The 26,051-nt window shown below is 36.1% G+C and overlaps 1 protein-coding gene across 3 annotated transcripts in view; it reads right to left on the bottom strand.

Moving 5' to 3' along the window:
• Positions 1-26,051, bottom strand: part of COL21A1 (collagen type XXI alpha 1 chain) — a 176,049-nt gene that overhangs the window by 90,667 nt on the left and 59,331 nt on the right. For 2 of the 3 annotated variants that reach the window (XM_068558593.1, XM_068558594.1), the window contains exons 1-2: positions 8,306-8,463; positions 1,128-1,182 (exon numbers count right to left, since the gene is read on the bottom strand). In XM_068558593.1, the coding sequence (XP_068414694.1) occupies positions 1,128-1,130 (3 nt within the window). In that variant the 5' untranslated portion in view covers positions 1,131-1,182; positions 8,306-8,463. Of the gene's footprint in view, positions 1-1,119; positions 1,183-8,305; positions 8,464-8,689; positions 8,699-10,478; positions 10,557-11,631; positions 11,806-14,821; positions 15,039-15,129; positions 15,299-26,051 lie in introns of those variants that run through there. The other variant, XM_068558595.1, reaches the window with a different exon arrangement.

Genomic DNA, 26,051 nt, shown 5'->3' with positions numbered 1-26,051 from the left:
TTAACATGAGGCCTGTGGTTCTTTCGTGCCTTGAAAATTATTGACACACAGTATATAAACCTTCCCGTGCTTCATGGAAAGAGTTAACATGTTGTGATAAAGTCTCCCAGGAGATACCTTTTTTTGGCGACAATTATTTAGCATTCAAAAGCTATTACCTCATGTTTATTTACTGTGATAAACAAGCTGACTTACCTGTAAAAATTTGCCTACGTTGCTTTAAAGTGGTTTTGCTTTGTTTCCTTAATTCATAAATATCCCTAAAATTCTCTTGAACCTTAGAGGATATTTGTTTAAGTCAGATTATAAGTATACTCCAGTGCATATATTCTTAGGAAAATAACATCACCTTTGGAAAGATTTTTAACTTGAAAACTTTAAGACACAAAGGGAAAAAAATAAAAGGATTTCTGAGCCCGTATATTCATTGATATTGAGAACTCACTGGGCAGTTTTTTAATGTAGCAAAGATGTATGCAGTTGTGAAGATACCTAAAAGGAGACTAGAACACTACTTCCATTGACCAAGCTAGTCTTAGCGTGGCCCTCAGCTTGACTAAACTTTAGCGGCCTTCATCCCAAGTCTACACCCCTGATCTCCCTTTTCCTACAGCATTTACTTTAGAAAACTGAAAATCAATCTTAAATTCTTTATCTGCCCCTTTGAGATGTAAATCTTTTAAAAAGCTTCTTGCCAGTTTTACAACCCAGGTCTTTCTCCAGGACCTGAGAGCCATCCCGTTGAAATGGAACCATTAAGGAAACAGCACCACAACACCCATTAAGGAAACAGAGGAGATGACCCTAACTTGGACAGGTGCCAAGTAGCAAACACAGATGGCCTAACCTTGAGGAAGACATTTGTCATGTTCAGGAATAACTCCATTTGCTCATCCCATTGATCAATCTCCCCTCAAAGTCCTCCAGTACTTTTCTCCCAGCTCACCCAGCCCTCAGGAGCCCTCCCTCCCCCTGTTTCAGCTGTGTGGAGTTGAGCCTCTCTCCCCTATTACAATAGTCTTGAGTAAAGTCTTCCCTGCCTGTTGAATTTCGCCCAGTGCAATGTTACATTGACCCTATAATCCCAGTACTGGAGATGACTAAGCTTTCAGTACTCACAGGCTTACCATCTTGACCAGGTTGTCCAGGGTATCCAGGGTTCCCAGGCTGTCCAGGGTCACCCTAGAGAGGAAAAAAAGTTCTCAGTCCAAAACAACCGACCACACTGATTCAGCCAGAGCCCATCAAGGTTCAAAGCCAATTCCATTATTTGCAGCTTTTTGTATATTGAAAAACAAACAAACAAAAAATAAACAAACAAAGATGGAAATCCCAAAATAGGGTTAGAAAAATGATATCATATCTACCTTAAAAATTAAAGGCTTTTTATTATGTAAAACTTTCAGGGATTTAATTCTGTGAGCACAACAGGTATAACAAGGGAAGTACTTTTCACTGATGTAAAACATCAGTATTTATAGCAAGAGACATTTTTAGAATTCTGAACAAACTGTGCAATGTCAGAACAACTATGGTTTCAACAACAGTAGTATTTCACTCAGAAATCTATAGATTTAATTCTATTCTAGATGTTACACTACAGATATCCATGACCTATGATATAATAATTCAATTGATAATTATTTTTTAATATGATATCGCTTATAGGTGGAATCTAAAGTATGACACCAATGAACTTATCTATGAAACAGAAACAGACTCACAGATATAGATAGAGGACAGACTTGTGGTTGCCAAGGGGAAGGGGGGTGGGGGAGGGATGGATTGGGAGTTTGGAATTAGCAGATGCAAACTATTAGATATAGAATGCATAAACAACAAGGTCCTACTGTATAGCACAGGGAACTATATTCAATATCCTGTAATAAACCATAATGGAAAAGAATATGAGTAAGAATGTGTATATATATGTGTGTGTGTGTGTATATATATATATGTTTAATTGAATCAGTTTGCTGTACAGCAGTAATTAACACAAAATTATAAATCAGCTATACTTCAATAAAAAACAAGAATTTCTACCTTAAAAAAAAGTATTTTTTAAAAAAACAGCCCGTAGGCTATGTGATCTTCCATGTGGGACTCAAGTTTACAGCTGCACAACAGTTATTTCTTTCAGTCCAGTCAGTGTGTCTCTGCCTACATTTATAATCTCATTTTAACATAATGATAAACTTCTAGATTTGAATATTTTCATGAAAGCAAGGCCCAAGCCAAAGAACTCTGAACAACCCCCAGAGTCCCTGAGTACATTTCACACCTAAAAAAGGGCCTTTGCCCTCACAAACCAGAGACCTTCAAGGAACATTATTCCATACAGCCTGGCAACGAGCCCAGGCCCAACGGTCAGTATTGATCAGTCAGATGGTCACCACCCATGAAAAAAGGCAATGAAAGCAACATTTTTTGTGAAGTGAGGGTGTTTTATCATTTAATTCTAAGAAATACTTCAAAAAATAATATGAGGGAATTCCCTGGTGGTCCAGTGGTTAGGATTCTGTGCTTTCACTGCCGAGGGTGCAGGTTCGATCCCTGGTCGGGGAACTAAGATCCCACAAGCTGCGGGGTGTAGCCAAAATAATAATAATAGTAGTAGTAATAATAAAAATAATAATAATATCATATCCATGTATTATAGAGTCCATGAGGTCCACATGGGGTATTTCCCCAAAAAACATCATGTCTCGGCCATCAGTATTGGTAAACTACTACAGACAGACAACTGATTTCAATTCAACAGTGCTTCATATCTACATCAAAAAATCATTCACACATACCTCAGTGATTATACATTAACTGAACACCAGTGCTAAGGGTATTTGCACAGAGCCAAATATGCTGATCTGAAATTCTACTTCAGGCTACTGGCGAGGGAGGTTTGTTCCTGAAACATAACAGGAAAAATGGAAAGAACTGTGTGAACTCTATCAAGGAACCAATGAAGAAAGGATGGGTTTTTCACCTACGATTGCCCAAGAGGTTTAGCTTGTGGAAGGGCTGAGAAGAAGGGAAATGCCATTTTTAAAAGAGATAGAAAAAGAATAGCTGTAAATCCAGGGAGAAAAATAACGCAGGAACATGTAATTTCTTGCTGAAGAGGTACAATTTGTAATTCTAATCCAAAGGCACCCAGTGTCAGCCAGACATTAAGGGAGCAGCACTCCTGTTCTCTAGGGTGTTAGATTTTTTTCTTCTTATTTTGAGAGGTTCCACACTAATTTCTGGCCTCCCTGCCATCTCTCTTTAAACATGTTCAGATTGGCCTCACTGCCTTTCAACAGATTCGATCTTTTTTTTTTTCTCCTGGGAAGACTCTTCCTTTTCCATTTGAGTTAATATAACAAAATTTCCAATCACTGCACCTTCCTTGTTACTGCATTTTCTCCTGGTGTCTTTTTCTACTGAAATGCTACAGCAGCTCCCATATCACTGATCATTTACTCATAACAAGAGTTTTCTCAAAATTTTCCCTTGATGCGTCTTCATTTATCATTTGGATTGAGACTCCTTGAAAACATGGTCAATATTTTCGCCTTTTTTGGACAATGCTGGGTACCAAGTAGAAGTTCAATAACTATTTGCTGACTATTTCCAATCAGATCCAACCTCCTGTTAATGACCTCTTTACTTGCAGAATATTAATTATCAGCAAAATCTAGGACATCAAAAGGATCTGAGAGGCTTTAACTTCTACGATGATGAGGCTGAAATAAAGTTTTGGCATGAGAAGAAACCGGATTTGTGTTTTTATGCTGCATAAAAGTACAAAATATACTTAACAATAATATTTTAAATGAATCAAAACTAAGTTTCCAAGAGAAAAAAATCACCCACAAGATAAATCCAATGTGACTTCTTAAGGAACGGGTCAACAGCCCCAAGAGGGAAAATAATCTCTTTTGCAGGTTCTATTATTTCTGGTAGGTTTTACTGGTTATTTTGACTATTGTCTTACTGGTTTATTTGCAAAAACTCAGGTAGGTTTGCCGTTGTTTCCATAAAATTGGAAGAATAAAGTAAAATCCTAACTGATTTTCGAAGAGAAGCCCAATTAGAATAAAAATTCAATTTTATTACTGTAATAAAATCTGACACCCAACTTTTACTGACTGTTTATTATATGCTAAGCACTGCTCTAAGAAATTTACATGTATTAAATTACTTAATCCTCACAATAACCCCACGAAGCAGGTAATTTTACTGCTCCCATTTTACATATAAGAAAACTGAGACCCAGGAAGGTTAGGTAACTTGCCCAAGGTCACAAAGCAGCAGTAGAGGTGAGAACGCAGCCAATTCAGCTCCAGACTCCATGCTCCTAAACACTGCTCTCTCTGCCCAAATCAAAACGCATACACTGATCAGAACCCTACGCAGGGAGAGCTAGCAAATTTAACATGGAAAAAATTTTCCAAATACATCAAATTAGACATATGACCTATAATTATATAACTGTGACTAAATTCTCAATCTGCTTTCTTCTAATTTAGTTCAAACATTTGCAATTTTAAAAAATAAGTATTCAGCTGAAAAGCAGTTCTTACTTATGATGAATTGGTTTTGTGCCACAGGATTTCTGAGTTGCTGACAGGAATGGAAACATCATGGACTAAGTTAAAACATCCCTGCACATGGCCTTGCAAGTGTGCAAATATGAATAATTAAAGTGAGAAACAGTAATGCTTGCAAAAGTAAGCTAATATTTTAAGTTGCTCATCTAAAACAAATGCCTCCTAGGTCCAAATCCCATGTTTCCAAGCTCTCTTCTCAAAACCCTTGTGCCTTCAGACTAACTACTGGCCTCCACAAAAGTATCTGACCTAAGACCTATTCCTTTCTCGAAAACCAACCTCTTCCCTCCCTCAAAACTCAAACATTCTCTTCAGCTAGAAGGAATCCACTTGGTTTGGGAAAATTAACATAAAAATGTGAATGCCCAGTGGCTCCTGAAATTTCCCAAATGCTTTTGTATTTTAGACAGAGGCTACTTTGATAAGCCAAAGGAGTCTCTAATCAGAAGAATTATCAGGGTGAAACAAAGGGCATCAATACAGTTGTAGAAAGAATGTTATTTCAGAGAAAATAAGTTATTAAGAAATTGCTCCTTCCTAAAAAAGGGGAAAAAAATGCTTTCTTTCCACTTCTGCACTCATAGATCTAACATTTAAGATTAGATCAAATGTGGGGAGTTTGTCCCCATAAATGTTCCTCCAGCTATGAAGTGGGAGAAGAAGCTGCCACTTGCATGCATAGGTCTTTTGGAAGGGAGCTGTTTGTAAATTGGGAATTGCCTGGATCTCTCACATAGAACAAAGGCATTCCACATAGGTTAATCAGGAGGAGGGGTGAATCTTTTTTTTTCAATGTTAAATAAAAAATACATTATTATTAAGCACTGTGCTAGACAGTGGAATTCCAAAGGAGAATTTAGTTTGTATTAACCTTCATTGTGAAGTGTTTGCATATAAAAATCATTCCCAGAGAGTCATTAATTTAATCACTCCCTTTGACATTAAGGACACAGAATAAATAAGCCAGCCTCATACAGGGGCTCACAGCCCCGTGACAAATATATTTTTCTATGAATACTGAAGAGTTATAATGCCATGAAAAGTCCAAGTATGGGATACCATAGTTAATTTAACCTGGTTTTGCAATAGGCATGTCATATTTGTTGGAAATTGAGAGAACTTGAAGCAGATGACCGACTTTATCTTAGAATAAGCACTTACCCACCTATCCACACACAAATTTCTCCTCTGTTTCAGTTTTATAACCAAACTTTCAGCTCCAAGAACCCGATTTCTGGCTAATGGGAAGACTAGATTCTCCTGCACAGGTAAGTCTGCTTGATGGAAATCTGTAAAACTTTCCAGAGAGCATCTCACAAAAACAGCCAATATGTCTCAGTTAGATGTATAGTAAAATCGATTCATCTGTTTTAGTTCTGATTCCGTTGAACTAATTAAAACTCTATCAATTTCCCAGGCCAGAAATTCTCTAAAGGAAGAACAATTCAGGGTGTTGCTAGGGATTCTGTTTTTCACTTGCAGGTCCCTGATGTGAATAAGGAACCACCTCCAGGGGAAAGAGCCCTAAAAGGATGGAAGAGTGTGTGTGTGTCCTGTCCTCCTGCCAGATTTTCTGAAGAAAATGGAAAGCAGATTCAGAACGCACGCCAACTGGAAGATCTGTGGAAAACTGCAATTTCACTTAAAGTAGTAGGTGGCAGTGGGGCTAGATGATGACTAAGAAAAGAGAATGAAAATGAGGAACACATGAAACTTGGAAATACTGAAACTCAGAGGCTTTCCCAGATAAGACAAAGGGTGTGCTAAAAATTTGCTATGGAAACATACAGGCATAAAAATTGGTGTCATTTCAAGATGCCTAATGGACCACTAATGATGAATCAGGAAACATGAAAGGCATCAGGTGCCCCCCCACCCAGAAGTGGACAGCCCTTTAGAGCCCCTGGGGGTGGCCTGAGGGGCTGGAAAGTCCTCTGGGCTTAGAGAAGTCAGATGTCATGGGACTCTGATCTCTTGTAGATCAACTCATTTCTATGTATAACAACCCAAGTTGAATAAGCTGTATAACTATGTTTCAAAAGATAGTCTGCTGGTAGGTCACACCATGCTGCCTTGCAAAGTAAATTCTCCCAGAAACATCTTATAGGTATTTTTCCTTTGTATCAGGCATCCTAAATAACACGGTTACTTTAACAGAAGAACACTTGGATTAACTTTCCTAAAGGCAATCTAAAAATTGTTCACAGTAGTAAATTGATTATAATGGAATGAAGTCAAGTTCCAAGCCAGACAGATTTACTTTGAATGAAGTATTGAATGTATTCTTTTATTTCTTTTTTTTTTTAAGATTTGTTTTTTGATGTGGACCATTTTTTTTTTGAAGTCTTTATTGAATTTGTTACAATAGTGTTTCTGTTTTATGTTTTTGGTTTTTTGGCCCCAAGGCATGTGGGATCTTAGCTCCCTGACCAGGGATCAAACCTACGCCCCCATATTGGAAGGCGAAGTCTCAACCACTGGACCGCCAGGGAAATCCCATTCTTTTATTTCTTAAATTGCATTTCTTTCTTGATTTTAACAGCTAGGTTTGAAGTAGGTCATGAACTATCACCTGAAAATAGATGGGGAAACATGCACAAAAGTCAGGAAGAATCCGACTCTCAGATTATCAGTCTAAAAACTATAAATTTTTAGTTGTGATGATTAAAACTCTCAGAAAATTCCATCTAAATGAACATTATAACTCATATTTAACAAAATTTATTATGGTCACTTCAAGTAATAGATGATCAATACACGAAACATTCTTTCTGGCTAGGAAGTCATACTTGCTTTCAAGTTAGACATTATTTTTATCTAGATGATATTTTTAAATAATATTAAATAAACAAGATTTATCTATAGTGGACAAACCACTTAACATCTCAGTATCTTAGGCTGTGTCTAAGTGATGCCACGATTAGTATCAACTTACTTTAAAAATATTAGTCATTCATATTTAATAACACAGAAACATATTCAGAGTATTTGTTATGTTAAAAAGTGACTAGTTATAAAATAGTATGCACATCATGGTGACAATCATATACAAATGTGTACACAGATGAATATGTAAGTTTTCTTATATATACACACACAAGTAACACATATACACACAAATAATATATATACAGATACACACACAAATAAATATGTAAATGTAACTGGGAGATATGCATGTATGAATATGACTAAAAGTAATTATTACATGATTAAGTAAAATAATTCAATATACATGTACACACATATACACACTTGCCTCTCTTTGTAGAATTGGACATCAAACACAACATTCAAACCAATTTAAATTGTTTACTTCATTTTTCTATCTGAAAATCATTTTGACAGAATAAGCATTTAGACATTTAAGAATTTAGAACATATTTTAACAAATGACCTTTCTTCATTTTTTACCAGGTTGTAAGGAGGTATCATTCTTGGGATACAGTAGTGGTATTAGGGGAAAAAACAAACAGACAAACAAGCAAACAAACTAATAACACTCCCTCACTTTACGTGGTATCAGTTTTAGGTTCAAAGGCAATTACAGATTAGAATCACTTTTTAAAAAAATCACTAAAACTCACATTTTAAACTATTCTAAAGTATTAGGCAGAAATTTCACAACAGAGTCAATGGTGATTAGGAATTCAGTGTCTACTCAGCTCTTATTTGTGTGTTTTATCAAAAGTAGCATGTTAGGTATTACTCACTTTGGGGCCTTGTAGTCCTGGTTTTCCTGGAGGACAAATACAGGGAGCTGCCGTTGAACCTACATCACTGGGACCATTGAGGCACTAAAAGACAAAAATGGAGATAAAGGCACACGGCAAGACACATACATATGTGCACATGCGCCTGTGTATGTCTGTGTGTGTGTGTGAAATGGTAAAGATATCTTATATTTACTGTCCAATTTTATTTAGCCCAATCCAATAAGAAATTCAGAATCACAAAAAAGCTATGAATACTAGATACATTCAAACTACATAAAAATGGGTTCTATTTATCTAACATACTTACAGTTGTTGGAAGGAAGCTAAACAGTCCCACAATGCAAATATTACCTTAAGGAGAATAATAGTATCCAAGCCTACCTCACCGTTCTGAAAGAAAAACAACAACAAATGTGTTTTAAGACATGTTTCTAATTAAATTTCTAAATTATCTTCCTAATTTACAGATATTTCCTTGTCCAGGGTAGAGATAAGTGAAGTATCAAAACCAGCAAGAGCTAAAACATTTGCTTGCAACGATCCTAAAAAATTACCTATTTATGCTATTCCTACATTTATGATAGGATAAAGGAAGGAAATTAGCAATGATGGAGAGCGTGCTTGGTATAACGGCCACACAGGAACAAAAATACCTCAAGGTGGGGTTTATACGCTCTCTTGAACTTTCTGGGAATCACTTAACCAGAGAAAAAGCCAAAACACATCTAAGCAAGTCACAAACTGCATGCATTCAATTTTATGCAATTTACTTTAGAAAAGCTTCTTACTAAGCAATCTATTTCTTACTGAATGACACACAATTTTAAAATAGGTTAATAATCTTTCCAAACAATAACAGATTAGATCAGAAAATGAGAAGGTGGGAATGAAGATGAAAAGGGTAAACAAGCCTGAAGAAGTCATACCTGAGAGTGAGGAAGGAGCCATAAAAACACAGAAAAGTGGATGTGAGAACACAGAATCTAGAATCTCACTCTGTGCTTCTATTATATGGGGGGTCATAGTCATGGCATAACATCAATGGAGAAATAGCAATAAATCAGGTATGTACAATGGACTCCCAAAATGAAATAACTTTTAATGCTTTTAGGAGAGATTTATATTCCAAGTTATAAGTATCTAAAATAAACATTATAGTGTTAAAAGAGATTTATTTTCCAAATTATAAGTATATAAAATAAATGTTACAGTGTTTAAACAATTACTTAAGTAGAAAATCCAGAATGAATCATTTCTAGAAGCTTCCATCTTTGATTTTATTACAGATCCTTCAAATGTGCTGCTCTACATCCTCAAATTTTCAGAATATGGATCCATAATTTATTCAGTTTGATAGGAAATAAGAAAATGATGACAGCATGACTATACAAATGAAAAGAACCACGTAAGGCTCAAATATGACTGGAAATCCACATTGTCAAAAAGTTTTACAACATTTTACCTTATTTTCACTAGCAACAATATACTGTTTCTTGCCCAGGGGAAAAGGGATTGATCTCACACACACACACACACACACACACACACACACACACACACATACGCACACACGTATATGATCAGACTCTATAACATTTTCGCTTATAATCTTTTTCTTCCTAACGCATTAATGAAGATAGCTAAATAAATAGAAATTTGCTTATATCCTAGAATTATAAGAAAATCCTGCTTGGGTGGCAACAACAACGAAAAGAAAAATTTATATTCATTATGGTTTGAGAAAACGTGCTAGTAAACAGGAAAATGAATAATTTTTCCACTATTCAGAATTGTGTCACATGAGGTATTTCACCCACACATTTAATAAAGTATAGAAATGTATTTTACATACTGGACATTCAGACAACGAATTCTATGTTTTTGTAGAGCACATCTATCCCTGCTCCACTTGCATAGTGGAACAATCAATCTGAGATGAGAAAATATTTCCCGTGGTCTTCCATTTACACTTGTACAAGCATATATTATAATTTTATTTCAATTATGAACCTCAAAATATGTTTTAGTCAGTTTCATTTTATTTGCATTGACAATGAAGAAACAAATTAACTCTATATGTTAAATTAAAGCTCGTATATTATTTGCGTTTTATTTCTTGCTTTGAAAGTACTGAAGCAACACTTAGGAAAAGATAACCCATCCTACTCACAAATCCAGGAATCTCACATGCTGTCTCCCGGTTGTTCTGCTCTGGGTCACAGTAGATTCGTAACTTCTGGACATCAAACTAGAAACATAAAACCAATCAAGTTAAAGTTGAGGCCCAAGCAAATTGTTTTATAAAAGCAACTCAGATACACAGAAGCAGCCAGTGTAGTTAGTAATCATGTAAGATATAGATCGAAACACTTAGCTTCGTTAACAATAAAAATACAATAAGCAATAAACATACAAAACTTAAATACTTAACATACAGTATAAAGACATGACGCAACAAAACTCCTAAGAAAAACTTCCCTAGCACCAAAAACAAACCTCTGACTTCTTTGGGAAACCCAGTGGAGCTTTTGTAGTATCCTTCTATTAAGAGCTCATCTAGACAGCATTTCCTAGACAACTTAAAAGCTTTCCCAGGCTTTCTGTGTTTACCCTACATCTCTTCACATCCCTGATTGCATAGAGTCAGCTCAAGAAACCATCTTTAGTTTCAGAGATTTAGTTCTTGGCACGGAGTATTGTGTGATGAGTAAGCCCAGCACCTGTCACTATATAAATATTTACTACAATTTGACGTGTGACATTAATACATGGAGACCATATGTGTAATCCTACATTTGAATATGACACGGTCTTCCCTTAATAGAAACAGAGTAGGAAAGACATACCTTTTCAAATAAAGGATTTTTCAAGAAATGGCTATCTTTTACATACACACTTCTCAACCCACACACAGATACTCTATACCAAAAAAGTCAACGTTTTGTTTATGAAGAACACTGACATGCATTCATCTAATTTTATCCTCACAGCTGCAAAGAAATTTTTATAACCCCCACTCACAGCTCTAATCCTTTCCCAAATTCATGATATATTCTATGCTTCTCCTGGGAAATATGAAATTGATGGTTCATAAGAACATAGAATTCTACCCTGCACCTAGGGGAACAAATTTCTAAGAATTATTATATTAAGTTTGATTTTTCATTTTCATACACACACACAAACACACAATTTCACTAATGAACTGACCACATTTTCATTAAGTCTCTTAAAGGAATTAAGTTAAATACAGTTAAATGGAGTAAATACTATCACCAAAGCCCCATTTTATATAATATGAAAAGCAGATCATTTTTATCCACCTGAACGGTTTCTTCTTTCCCAGAGTATTTTCCAATTTGGGTTTGCCCACTGATGAACATCCCTAAAACTGGATGTAAGGGCTTGCTTTCAATTTGTTGATCATCAATATACAGAGTTACATCTTGTTCGGTTACTAAGAGACGAATTTGATGCCAGCCTTCATCAAATAATGTCTGTAGGAAGAAAATACAGCAGATTCATAAATAGAGCTCCAAACAATCTTTTTGTTTCTTTGTTTCTATTCTGTTGTCATCAAGTGTAAATCCACACCACACAGATTGATTGCACCATATTCTAACTCACCCTGACCCAAGCTGGGTCTCAAAGGCCAACCAGCAATTATTTTAATCCCTAGCTGCATTTCCATTTCACATCCCAAAGTGGCTGTAGCAAAGTATTTACTGAAACAACTCCCTCAAGGTCACAGATAAGTTCCTAGTGTCCCAATCCAAGTGGCTTCTTTCATTCCCTCATTTTATTTACTTCATGGCAACTGTGGACCCTGTAACTAGTCCATCCGCATTGATGGTCTCACTCAGCTTCCGTGATTCAAACCATCTTGGTCACCTTCATTCCTTCTTCTCCAACTGTCCATTCTCTATCTCTTTGAGGGCTCATCTTCCTCAACCTGCCTTTTAATGAGGGCATTCCCCACAGGCCTGTCCTTGACCTTTTCCATTCTCCCCTTGATGATCTCATTCATTCCGACAGTTCAGTTATAACTTTTATGAAATATCTCCCATATCCACATTGACAGCCTGGACCTCTTTCTCACATATGGTACCTATAATTCTAACATTGGCTAGAATAATTTTGCCAGGAGTTTCACAATCTGTCTGACAGAGTATGTAACAAAATGAACTTGAACTATCCCCCAAACTTTCTTCCTCTCCCGATTTCCCTGGGATAATAGTATCCTCAGCTTCTAAACCATACAAGTGCCTTTACCTCTTTCCCCTTCCCTCAGTTGCCATAACAAATAGATGCAAAATTCTATCAAGGATGTGTCTGAAACACGACTCAAATTCACTTCTCCATTGCCATTCTCATTGCCATAATTTAGGCTCATAGATGTCCTGCTTTATTTGAATAATGTTCAAACACCTCTCAATCCCTACCACTTCCCTCTCCAAGCCAACCTTCTTACCTCTACTAGAATTAATATTATTAATTTCTGTATTCCTAGGACTTAGCCCAATTCCAGGAAAGAGTCAAAAGTATTCTTTACGAAAGAAGAAGGGAAAGAAGGAGAGGAGAGAGCTTCTTTGACCATGACACGCCTGTGATCAAGACCTTTTGATGGAATCCCGTCATCCACTGATTGAAATGCAAAACCCTTTGTATGGTTCCCACGTCCATGCAAACTGAGCTTATACCTTTCTAGCTTTTGCTTTCATGTATCTTATACTCCAAACACAGGGGGCACCACGTTCTATTCTCTAAATAAAAACCTGCATTTCACTACACATGACTACTCAATAATGAACCATTGACTTCCGTGTCCCTCTCTCTCTCCATCAAAATCCTGTACATCCTTCAAAGTCCATTCCAAAAACCATCTCATTTATGAAGACTGGCCCACATTTTGTATTAGAATCCACTTTTCCTTACACAGTCCACTAACTTTTCATACTTCTATTAGATACCAGAAGCACTGAATATCCCATTATAAATAAATTCCTTGAAGATTAGAAACATGCCTTATTCATTTGTCATTTCTTACACACAATGTGTCATTTCTAGCACATTGCCTTTAATGAAAATGGTAGACAACAATTTTTTTTTATTTATTCTGCTTACCAAATGAAGAAATTGAATAAATGCATAATTTCATGTACAGCCTTGTATATTTCCTAAATTATATAATGTATGATTTGACTATCATAATTACAGTAATAATCAAAATGTAACTGTTTTTATCATGACATCTATATTCTGAACACATTTGACTTGAAAAATACACTTTTAGTTTATGAATTTTATTAAATATATGCTCCTTTTGGGAATATAAACTGTCCTCCAAATAAATGTGAATTCTGTACATATTTCCTACCTGTATTTAATGTTCTGACAAATATGAATTTACCTCAATATTCTGTAGGACACGGCAGTACAAAATAGACCAACACAGACTTTGAAAGTGACCAGACCTAAATTAAATTCCCGATGTCACCACTTACTAGCCATGTTACTTGTAAAGAGAATTTAATATCCTTGAACTTTGGTTTTTTGTCTTTGAAATGAGAGCAATAGCTTCTTCCCTGGGTGATTATTATAATTAAATGTTCCTGGCACCTAGAACAGGCACTCAAAAATGTTAGTTCCTGCACCCCTTAATCTCATATGAATTAAAAAACAAATTTTCACTAAAAATAGAGTTGCCATATATGATCCAGCAATCCCACTCCTGGACATATATCTGGACAAAACTATAATTCAAAAAGATACATGCAACCCTATGTTCCTAGCAGCACTATTTACAATAGCCAAGACATGGATGCAACCTAAATATCTATTGACAGATGAATGATAAAGAAGATATGGTACATATATACAATAGAATATTACTCAGCCATAAAAAAGAACAAAATAATGCCATTTGGAGCAACATGGATGGACCTAGAGATAGAGATTATCATACTAAGTGAACTAAATAAGACAGAAAAGGACAAATATCATACGATATCACTCATATGTGGAATCTAAAATATGACACAAATGAACTTATCTATGAAACAGAAACAGACTCACAGACACAGAACAGAACTGCGGTTGCCAAGGGGAAAGGGGGGTGGGAGAGAGATGGGCTGTGAGTTTGGGATTAGTAAATACAAACTATTATGTATAGAATGGATAAACAACAAGGTCCTACTGTATAGCACAGGGAACTGTATTCAATATCCTGTGATAAACCACAATGGAAAAGAATATGAAAAAGAATACATATATATATATATAACTGAATCAGTTTTCTGTACAGCAGAAATTAACACCACATTGTAAATCAACTCTACTTCAATTAAAAAAGAAACAAATATTCTTCCTTTGTCCCTTTTAGTCAGTGAGGCAAAATTAAAATATGAAATCAATATTTTTTGTCAGGTTCAAATTATGGCTCTCCTCTCCCAAAACACACAAGCCTGATGGTCATTCCCCGTGAATACCATAATCATACCCAAGCATCTTTACCTTAACTCGAGGGTCAGCAAAGTTGACCAGTTGTGAGCCATTAATGATGCTGGTTGTTGTAAATAATAAAGTTTTATCCACTCCATTTAAGGTAACTGCTATTTGTGGCCTTCCATCAATGGTTAAAATTCTCCATAAATCCCACACTTTCTTGACCTTAAATCTCTGAGTGGAGACAAATACATATGATGGAGGAAGACCTTCTGGGAAAACGTTGCTGGAAAAAGAAGAACATGTATGAGCTTAAAGAATTCTCAACATGTCTACAGAAACATCAAGAAAACGCTGTATCAACACATAACGTTTACCTTGTGAGTTCTGATAAATCAACTTTTGATGTCACTTCATATCCTTTTATCTTTGTTGGTGAAAGCTGAATTCTTTTCTTAGCCTTTTTCTTTACACCCAAGCCTAAAAGAATATCAAACCCCTTCTCATCACGAGCTGCCACTGGAATTCGTGTTGGACAGACAGATTCTATAAAGCAAAAGCAAAAGGGGTAGAAGTTGATTAATCATGCATTACTTCAACAAAAAGAAAATCAAGGGAGGAATATTAAAGAACATAGAATTATAAAATTTCTATATGCACACAAATGTATGTAAATGTATTTCTGAGAAAACATGCGGGAGTGTATTTGGTATTTGAGAATGAAGTCTCAATTGCCTTCTTTCTCCCTAAAGGGGGATGAAAGAAAACAGAAATGTAAAAGGCACATTTGTTCATGGATTGTTTTAAGGGCAACACTATGCTGAAATTTACACTTCACTGTTTTGAATATGAGGCAACCTAACACCTGGCCAGTAGGAGAGGGCTGGAGCAGGATTCGTGATTCTCATCCAAGATTTGCTGGTAGTCACGCACACTTGGATAATGCTCTTAAATTTCTTGGATCTAGGAGATGAATTCTGATTGCTTTCTTGCATTCCCAGGATTTGAGGGGTAAAAAATGTGTGTTGTTCCCAATATCCTTTCCAGTTCTAGCAGTTTATAATCCTACAGTTCAAATATCTTGGTTCTCTCACTCTGGAAAAAACTTAACTGTAGGTCTTTTCTGTTCATGGAAATTCTTCAAATGGGCCTATTATCTCATCTATGATTAATCAGATTATATATTATATTAATCACATTTATAAATGAATAAAGACTTTTTCCTTAAGAAGAATCATTAAGGTTTGCATTATACAATCATTTTTTAAAATTTTATTTTATTTTTTTTATACAGCAGGTTCTTATTAGTTATATAGTCATTTATATAAATTATAAAAATGTGATATTCTTTTCAATTCCCTGGGAAACCAGTGTCTCAAATTATGTGGAAAATTTTGTTTGGTTGCAATGCTATTAAACTGTTATACTGTAAGAATGTTGCAATATTTTCAGATTCTTCCAAAGCCATCGTATAACATACACATTGAGCCTGACTGCTTATATTTTATAGAGCAGCTAAGAGAATAAAACAACAAACTCCACTAAATGTACTTTAAGATAATCACTCTCTTACAAAACGTTAAGAAAAGGGAAAAGTATCATATTTATAAAACAGTAAAAAGTAAGGAGATGAATTTTATTAGCCCAATAATACTGTCATAACTTGTACCATAGAATATTAGAAATTAAATAAAGGTTTGATATAAATAAAATTAGCTGTATTCCTGGGAAGGGAGGGGCATTTTCCTCTTCAGGTCTGAGGATGCTGAGTTTTTGTTTGTTTGTTTGTTTGTTTGTTTTTTAAGTAGCTTTACTGAGGTAAATTGATACTCAGTAAACTAAAGTTTACCATCTGATTAGTTTTGACATATGTATACACCTGTAAAACCATCACCACCGACAAGATAACGAACATATGCATCACCCCCAAAAGTTTCCTCATGTTCATTGCAATCTCTGTCTGTCACCATTCACTACCCCACTCCCATCCCCATTCTCAGGCACCACTGATATGCCTTCTGTCACTACAAATAAGTTTGAATTTTGTATAGTTATATAAAAATGGACGCATGTTGTATGTACTCCTTCTTGTCTGGCTTCTTTCATTCAGCATGATTATTTTAGATCCACTCTGGTTGTGTGTTTCAGTAGTTCATTCATTTTTGCTGCTGATTGTAAGTCTATTGTATGAATACATCACAATTTATCTGCATACTTATTGATGGACATTTGGAACATTAATACTGGAAATAAAATAAAGGTTTATATAAATAAAAGTAGATGTGTTCCTGGGAAAGGAGGGGTATTTTCATCTTCAGGTCTGAGGATGCTGAATTTTGAAGGGACCTATTCAATCACATTCTTCTTCCTCTGGGAAGCTTAAAGCTAACTGATGGGAAGATACAGGAACCAGGCAAACAGAAGATGCTGGTTAGAGGTGTGATCCAGTGAGTCTGATGAGACTGTACACTGTAATTAACCACCCCTGCCTGGCAGCCCAGCAGGGCTGATTCAATCCCCACCCACCTCAGGAGCAGGACTGCCTGTTAAGTTCACATATGATCTAAAGAGGAAACGGAACACCAGCTCCACAGACCTGCTGATCCAAAGGGAAGAACGTCTAAGGCACTTTGCCAGCTAGGACCAGCTTCTTTTATCAAACTCCCTTATCCGAAAATGCATCTTCTCATCAGTGGTAAAGAGTGAAAGAAGGTGGGGAGAGATCAGAAAAGTCAATCTACATACTCATTGCAGCATTGGTTTTAATTTTGAAGAATGAGAACCAAAAAGAAATTGCCTGAGTCAAGAAAAAAGCCAATTCAGGTGAATTTTGAGCAGAAGAGTGTCAAATCAGACTTCGCTATTAAACCATCTTTGCATTTTGAAATAATCCTTATTCTGACAAATATTATTCCTTTACTACATTACTGGACTAGTGTTTTATTTAGCAAACCTTTTCACCTCTACTTAAAACTGAGATTTGTTATAATTTTAAAACTTTTTAATATAAAATCAAGATGACTTATTTTAAAAAAAGTCAGTCTGGCTGAAGTCCCTCCACATGAAAACATAAGAAGCAGGGAATAAGTGTCCCAATAATACTGTATGACTGAGTTGAAATCACAAATCAATAAACTAAATTAAATTTTTCCTGTCATTATGATGCAGGGTTTGTTTCTAGCAGGGGGCAGGGTAATATAGAACAATAGGAAGCCTCACTTCAAATGCACTTGATTTAAAACTGCAAAAGAAAGAAGTTCAGCTGAAAAGAAAATGTGTTAAACATTACATCATACGAATATTCAGATTTGAATTGCTCCTCTGATTTGCTTTACAAAAGAGAAGTTATAAGATGTTAAACAAAGAGCTCCAACTGAAGACCAGAACCTGAGGTTTAGACCTCGGCCTCTCTCTTAACCTCTCATGAGCCTCTAGCTTCTCATCTGTGAAGTGAGAATAATGATCTCCTTCACAGGGTTTTTTGGGGATCAAATGTGATTATGTATGTAAAAATGCTTTGTAACTTCAAAATAGCATGCAAGTGGGAGGGATAAAGCAAGTATTGTGTTCATCCTTTTTCTTTAATCAAATTTTTGCGCGGTATTCTAATCCCCAGAATTGTATAGGAAACAGTGTGGCATGGTTCATGAAATCAGGAATGTAAATTAACAATCACGATACAGCTACATTTTCATGACCACCTAGCACATCTCATTAGGAGAAATGTATTTAGATAATTATATTTTCTTTTTTTTTTTGGCTTTCAATTTTTTTGAATTGTAAAATATACGTAAAATAAAATTTACCATTTTGACTATTTTTAAGTGTACAATTCATTGCCATTAACTACATTCAAATGTATAACCATCACCACTATTTCCAGAAAAGTTTTATTATTCAGAAATAGAAACTTTGTACCCATTAGACCATAACTCCCCATTCCTCTCTCCTCGCAGCCCCTGGTACACCCATATTTTTTTGAAGAAATAATTTTTCTTCCAAATTTGCTCACCTACAAGAATAATAAAACACCCTTACACATGGAAACTGAAAAGTAAAATGTAGTTAAAATGCTCAAATACAGTTTGTATGTTTGCATATACCTAGCTATAGGAAACAGATAAAAGAAAGTTTCCATATATAAAAAGCTACTTTGATTACCAACCAACAATTCTTCCACAAACTTCTAGGGAAACAGAGGTCAATAATTAACTTCCCTATTGTGTAGAAAAAAAGAAATCTATGTATAACTATACAAACACATACAGAGAGGGGAATGGAAACTGGAATTAAAAACTGGAACTTGGAAGCTGTCATTTTAAGTACCAGGAAAATTAAATGCTAAGAGAGAGTCAGTTGGGACTTGCTATAACACATATAACAGGTAAGTAGAACAATCTAGATAAAGCAAGTTAGTTTAAAGGAGTGCATTCAGAAGCAAGAACCAAAAAAAAACCTCAAAGTCCTAAGTTCACAAATGGTTTCCTACACAGACTACACAGTTATAATTTTATTTGACTCTAATATGTTCAGAGAGTATTCAGAAAAGGAACACTTTCTGGGGTGGAGCACACATTAGTCCACTTATTTTAAACACTGGGGTCCAGTAATAATTGCTTTTCTGTTAAATACCAGGGCTTAATAGTATAAGTAATTCAGTCTTATTAGGATCATAAAAATGTGTTTTATTTAAAATCCTGCCATGGACAAGAACACAAAAACTGTGTATCTCTTGAGTCTAACCAGGGAAATCACATGTGTCTAGCTACAGCTTTCTACTTGTAAGTTAATATGATAGGGGGACTATCATATTAATTAATAATGAACACATTATTCCAGATCACACCTAGCCTAGTTTATAAGTGCCTACTTAATCCAATTGCAAGATTGTTTGTAAGTCAGCCCTCTGCAGAAGTCACATATTTTATTGACAACTGGGAATTTTATAAGGAGATTTGTGGTCAGAGACCAAAAGTAATTTTAGTGATCCAGACCCGATAATCCAATAAAACATAGTTGTCTACGGTGCTCCTGGTACAGTTTAGGTCTGTGCAAGCCAGCTTCTTTAAACTTTCCTGGATTGAACTTGGTTTTAATGGTAAGGCAAACATGAGTATAGGTGCCAAAGATTCACAACCCTCAATGGCGTGCAGTGGCAATTTAAAACATTTGCCTTCCTGAAGGTCTATTATATCACCATGGACTTTAACATCATGTACAAATTCATAAAAAAGGAGGCACATTCACCAAGATTGTGATAACTTAGATTCCATCCCATCATATTGGAAATACACTAAAATAACAATAGCAAATCTGAAATAAATTATCCAAGCAGAAATTCTCTTACTAAAGCCCAACTTCACAAAGTTTCTTTTCTCATCACATGACTGAATGATCTCATTCTCTTTTACCAGCAAGTAATCCCACTGTCTTGAAATATAGGTTGATTTAGAATCCTTCATCAGAGGAAGATGTCTGCCAAACACATGGCTGACAGTGGGACATAGTAAGTGTAGATTTTTATAACACTCCTTTCAGTGGTGAGTCAATGGGATCAATAAACTCCAGTTAGCCTTAAGTACAACTTACGCACAAATCAGAAGAGTCAAAATCTTTTTCAGCAGTAAGTAGCCTCACCAACATAGAATATATTATTTTTCAACACTAAGAAAAAAATATAAGAAATGGAAACCCATCCTTGCCTTAAAAAATAGCTAAGGAGAATACAATTTTAAAGGCTTACAAAATTACATAATAACTCATCTGGTTTTGCCATTTTTCATTGTAAAACCATTGATTATGTAATGAAATGCTTTTTTTTTTTCTTTGGCTGCATTGGGTCTTTGTTGCTGCTCATGGGCTTTCTCTAGTTGCGGTGAGCGAGGGCTACTCTTCACTGTGGTGTGCGGGCTTCTCATTGCAGTGGCTTCTCTTATTGTGGAGCACGGGCTCTAGGCAGATGGGTTTCAGTAGTTGCGGCACGCGGGCTCAGTAGTTGTGGCACATGGGCTTAGTTGCTCTGTGGCATGCGGGATCTTCACAGACTAGGGCTCGAACCCATGTCCCATGCAGTGGCAGGTGGATTCTTAACCACTGTGCCACCAGGGAAGTCTGAAATGTTTCTAAGTTATTCTTTCCTCTGACCACATACTATAGATGGAGAAAGGTAGTGTGTCTTGCCTTTACACATATCCAGACAATAGTCTGTGTCCAATTCCTGAAACTCATTCTTTACTCCTTTTCTTTTCCATTTTTAATTTGAATGGAAAGAACTTTTGTCAGATATTACATTTATGCATCATTTTAACATACAAACTCTATTTTTTTAAACAAACATCGATGCATCTTAACATGTCCCTCTGCTGCTCTAACATCTAGCATACTGATATTAACGTTCATGAGATGTGGTCTCTCTCACTGACAGGGCTGGCCTTCATAACCAATAGGATATTGTAGAAATGAAGGGGTGTGGCTTCCAAGTCTAGACCATGAAAGACGCTGCAGCTCCCCCTTGCTCTCTTGGACCACTCACTTCGGGGGAAGCCAGCTGCCATGTTGCAAGGATGCTCCAGCAGCTCCTTGGAGACGTCCATGTGACCAGGAACTGAAGCCTCCTGCCAATAGCCAGCACTGACTCGCCAATCTTGTGAGTGAGTCACCTTAAAAGCAGACCCTCTAGCCCCAGTCATGCCTTCAGCGGCCTGCCACCTCAACTGACATCTTGACTGCAATTCCTTGGGAGAACCTGAATCAGGACCATTCAGCCCAGCTTCACCCATGTCCCTGATCCACAGGAACTGTATGAGATAATAAATGTTACTATTATTTAAACTGCAAAAAAATAAAATGAGATAAAATAAGGTCTCTATCACCAAGGTTGGAGTCAGCCACTTAGCCTAAGATTTCACTTCAAGAAAGTGACGTTGACAAAGTCAGGAACCAAACCCGGATCTCATTCTGACTCTAGAGATTGGGCTGGACCACCATATTCATAAGGCCTCAGGTTTAAAGAAAAAACATTCAAATGCTTTACTTTAATAGACATTGTGCTTACTGAATTTTTTTAAACTTTTTTATTAAGATACAACCTACATTCAGTAAAATGACTTAATCTCAAGTATACAATAGTTCAATTGCCACACATGCCTACACTCACATAGCTAGCCCCAGACAAGACACAGAATCTGTCTAACACCTTGAAAGCAACCTCATGATCCTTCACAGAGGATAACCACCACCACCAGAAGCCACCACTGTTATGATTTCTGTCCCCATTGATTAATTTAGTTTTGTCTGTTCTTGAACTTAATATAAATGAACAATGCAGTATCTTTTTTTAAAATTTGACTTCTCTTGCTCAACATAATGCCTGTGGATTTATCCATGGTTTTGCACATAAGAGTGATGTGGTTTTTGTTGGTGGTATTGCTGTGTAGTATTCTACTATATGAATTATACTATGATGTACTTATATCCATTTTTCTGTGGGCAATCATTTGAGTTGTTTCCAGTTTGGGGTTATTTTAAATAAAGCTGCTATGAACTTTCTTGAATAGTCTTTTGGTGAACATATGAACTTATTTCTCATAGTTAAATATCTAGGATAGAATTACTGTTTCATAAGATAGCAGTACATTTGCCCTAATAGATAATGTCAAAGACTTTCGCAAAGTGGTTGTACCAATTTTCACTCCTACTGGCATGCCAACTGTCACTTAAAAAGGATGAAGCTCTTATAAGCATGAAATAGGTAATTAGGTGATAGCTATTATATATCATATTTTAGAGAGAGAGAAAGGATGGGAGAATGAGCATTTTATACAAGCTTTACATATTCTTAAGAAAATTATTGTGAATGTTTTCTTGTTTGTTCCTTTCCTAGAAATAACTTATACAGCTGCATCTAGATCCAATCATAAACACTGAGAGAAAAGTCTTTATGCTATAATTTGTATATTTTCTGAATCATGCCATAGTCATCCTACTTTTTCCAATTTAATACCCAAACATCACTCTTCACATAAAATATAAACATATCATATTCCTTTATTTGAAACATAGCTCTAGCCTCTCTAATTAAATGAATGGGAAATTCATATTTTTGGATATACTACAAGCCCTTGACAATGTAGGTTGTCACCAATTCAGATTAGATTTAAATTCTTTTAATCTACAGATAGAATACAAAGCTATTCCCCTTAATATTCTATGAGGTTTAATGAAATATTATACTCCATCATATCCCATCTGCCAAACTTCACCCCACCTCCCACCTCTCATTTTTCCATGTCCCATCTCTGTGGTTGTGAATTCAAGCATATGTGTACCAATAGTGGAGAGGCAGAAGGGAAGGATATGAGTTTCATGTGAGGGCAGACAAATTAATCACATACATGTTATGAAATCATGTAAGCTAAAATACTCACTACCTCCAAAAACAACTCAGTTGTCCTAGCCATGGCACCCGATATGTGTACCTTTACCTTTTATGTCTTCTACTGAAATGCAAATTAAACTGAGTAGGGTAGAGTAATATACCAGGCCATTATTACAAAGTATTATAAGACTTAAATTAGATAATCAAATTATCCAGCAATCACCAAGCAAAGAGTCATAGAAAATATGAGTAATTTTCGGTGACAGAAAAAGAAATTCAGAAGTCCTGAACATCATTCCAAGTTAAAGTGCATCATGGTGGAAAGCACTGGAGGGAAAAAAGTCCCTAAGTTTTTTGGAATGAAAGACACCAAAGTTCCACTTGGGCAAGTGGTATCTCTCTCTCTCTCTCTCTCTCTCTCTCTCTATCTATCTATCTATCTATCTCTATCTCTTCATCTTTCTATCTCTCCGTCTCTCAAGATATGGCTACATTTGCACAGCTAATTGCTAATTCTGACCTCTGGTCCCTCTTGGGACCATATACAAAGGCAGTTTTCTAGGGCCTGCTCTTTTAACTACCCACACCTGTGCACAGGCAAGTTCAGCTCACCTGAAACAAAATATGGGCCTTGAAACCCCATCATTCAAGCCACAAGCTGTTGGAAGCCCTTGAAGACACCTAAGGAAGGTATCTTCCAGAGAACAATGGGAAATTACTTTCTTTTCCCTCCTCATTCTGTTGCACCAAGCCCATGCCTGGTTGACTCATAAAAGAACAGAGGAGTGAAGTCAGCAAGATGGCAGAATAGAAAGTCCCAACCCACATTCACCCACTGAAACATAGATTGGACCAAAATACCTTTGTGAGATTCTGGTTAGGAAGCTGAAGTTCCCCAGGTGAGCACAAAGCCAAGAACAGCCTCAATGAAACAGGTAATTAAGAATAATTTCACCTTACCCACATCAGTCCCTCTCCAAGCTGACACAAATAAGTGCCAGGAGAGATGCCCTAGCTTGTAATGACTCCCACAGGAGGGAAAAAGAAAAGGGGAGCATGCATCCAATGCTCCAGCTTTCAGCTTGTCTTGCCTAATTTGCAGCACTGAAGGAACCAGAATCATGTGTATACTGGACTGCTGAGAACAAATAAAAGTGGGAGGGTGGCTTGTTGTGGCTGGCATGGCTCAGCATGATCAGGAGAAGACACACAACCTGAGACTTCTCCCTCAGAAAGAGAAAAGAGTGGAGCATGTACTCAGCATTCTAGATTTCCAAAGGGCTGCCTGAAGGAATGATACTGGTCTTGCCTGACTAAGGGTGCTGACAGGGAACCAGCATACCTGGACACCTGGTGGCCACTGAGAACAAAGGGGTGGGAAACTTGTGGTTAGAGAACTAGAGAACTTGAAGTATTACAGACAGACACCAAAGGGACAGACACCAAAGGGAGTGAAAGATTATGAGCTCCTGAAAAAGAAACCAGTCTCTCTAATTAATGAATTGCTCACACAATTACAGAGAAATCACATCTCTCCAAAAAAGGTTTCAGAATCTCTAGCCAGAGTGATTGCTGAGGGATTTCCCCTGTGCAAAGCCAGTTGGTAAAGACTGGGAGACATAACGGTTTTTTCAAATGTGTGAATCTTGAAACGAACTATGAGACACATGACCCAATCAAAGGAACAAAATAACTCTCCAGATACTGACCCTAAAGAAAGGGAGGTATATTATCTGACAAAGAATTCAAAATAGACATCATAGGATGTTCTATGAGCTCAAGAAAATGATGCATCAACAAAGTGAGAAAAAAGACAGAAAATGTAAAGGAGAACCAAACAAATTTTTGGAGCAGAAAATAATAATTGAACTGGAAAATTGACTAGAGGGGTTCAAAATCAGCCTTGATCAAGTAGAGGACAGAATCAGCAGACTTGAAGACAGGTCCTTTGAAATTATCCAGGCAAAATTTTAAAGAATGACAAAGATTGAAGAAAGCCTAAATGTCTTATGCCCACCATCAAGTAGACCAATATATAGATTATGGGAGCTGCAGAAGAAGAAGAAAGAAAGAAGCAAGCTTGTTTAAAGAAATAATAGCCAAAAACTTTTCAAATCTAGGAAAGGAAATGGACATCCAGATTAAAGAACTCAAAGATATCCACATCAAGACACATTATAATCAAATTGTCCAAAACCAAAGACAAAGAGAGAACTTTGAAAGCAGCAAAACAAAAGCAACTCACTATGTACAGGGCACCCCATGACACAATCACCAGATTTCTGAGTAGAAATCTCACAGGTCACAAGAGAACAGGATAATATATTCAAAGTGCTCAAAGAAAAAAAACCTGCCACCCAAAAATACTATATCTGGCAAAACTGTCCTTCAAAATAGAAAGAGAAATAAACACTTTCCAGATTAAAAAAAAGCTGAGGAAGTTTATTACCACTAGACCTGCCTTATGAGAAATACTAAGGAAGTCCTTCAAATTGAAAGGAAAGAATATTAAACAGCAACACAGAAGCACTGGAAAGTATAAAACTTGCTGATAAAAGTAAATATATAGACAAACTCAAGAATACTGTAATACTGTAACAGTGGTACTTAAATCACTTTTAATTCTGATACAGAATTTAAAAGACTAAAGTATAAACTATAACTGTGAAATTGTATTAATGGATACACAATGTAAGAGAATGTGATTTGTGGCATCAATAAAAAAGTGTAAAGAGGGCAGGAATAAGCAAAAATACAGAGCATTTGAAGTTATCAACTTAAAATAGATTGATATAACTATATGATGTTTTATGTAACCCCCATGGTAACCACATTGAAAATAACTATAGAAGATATGCAAAAGTATATTTAAAAGGAAACAAAGCATGTCACTACAAAAAAATCAATGAAACACAGAAGACA

Source organism: Eschrichtius robustus, chromosome 12 (genome assembly GCF_028021215.1).
Source record: "Eschrichtius robustus isolate mEscRob2 chromosome 12, mEscRob2.pri, whole genome shotgun sequence".
Lineage (NCBI taxonomy): Eukaryota > Metazoa > Chordata > Mammalia > Artiodactyla > Eschrichtiidae > Eschrichtius > Eschrichtius robustus.
This window is presented reverse-complemented; position numbering and strand designations above follow the sequence as displayed.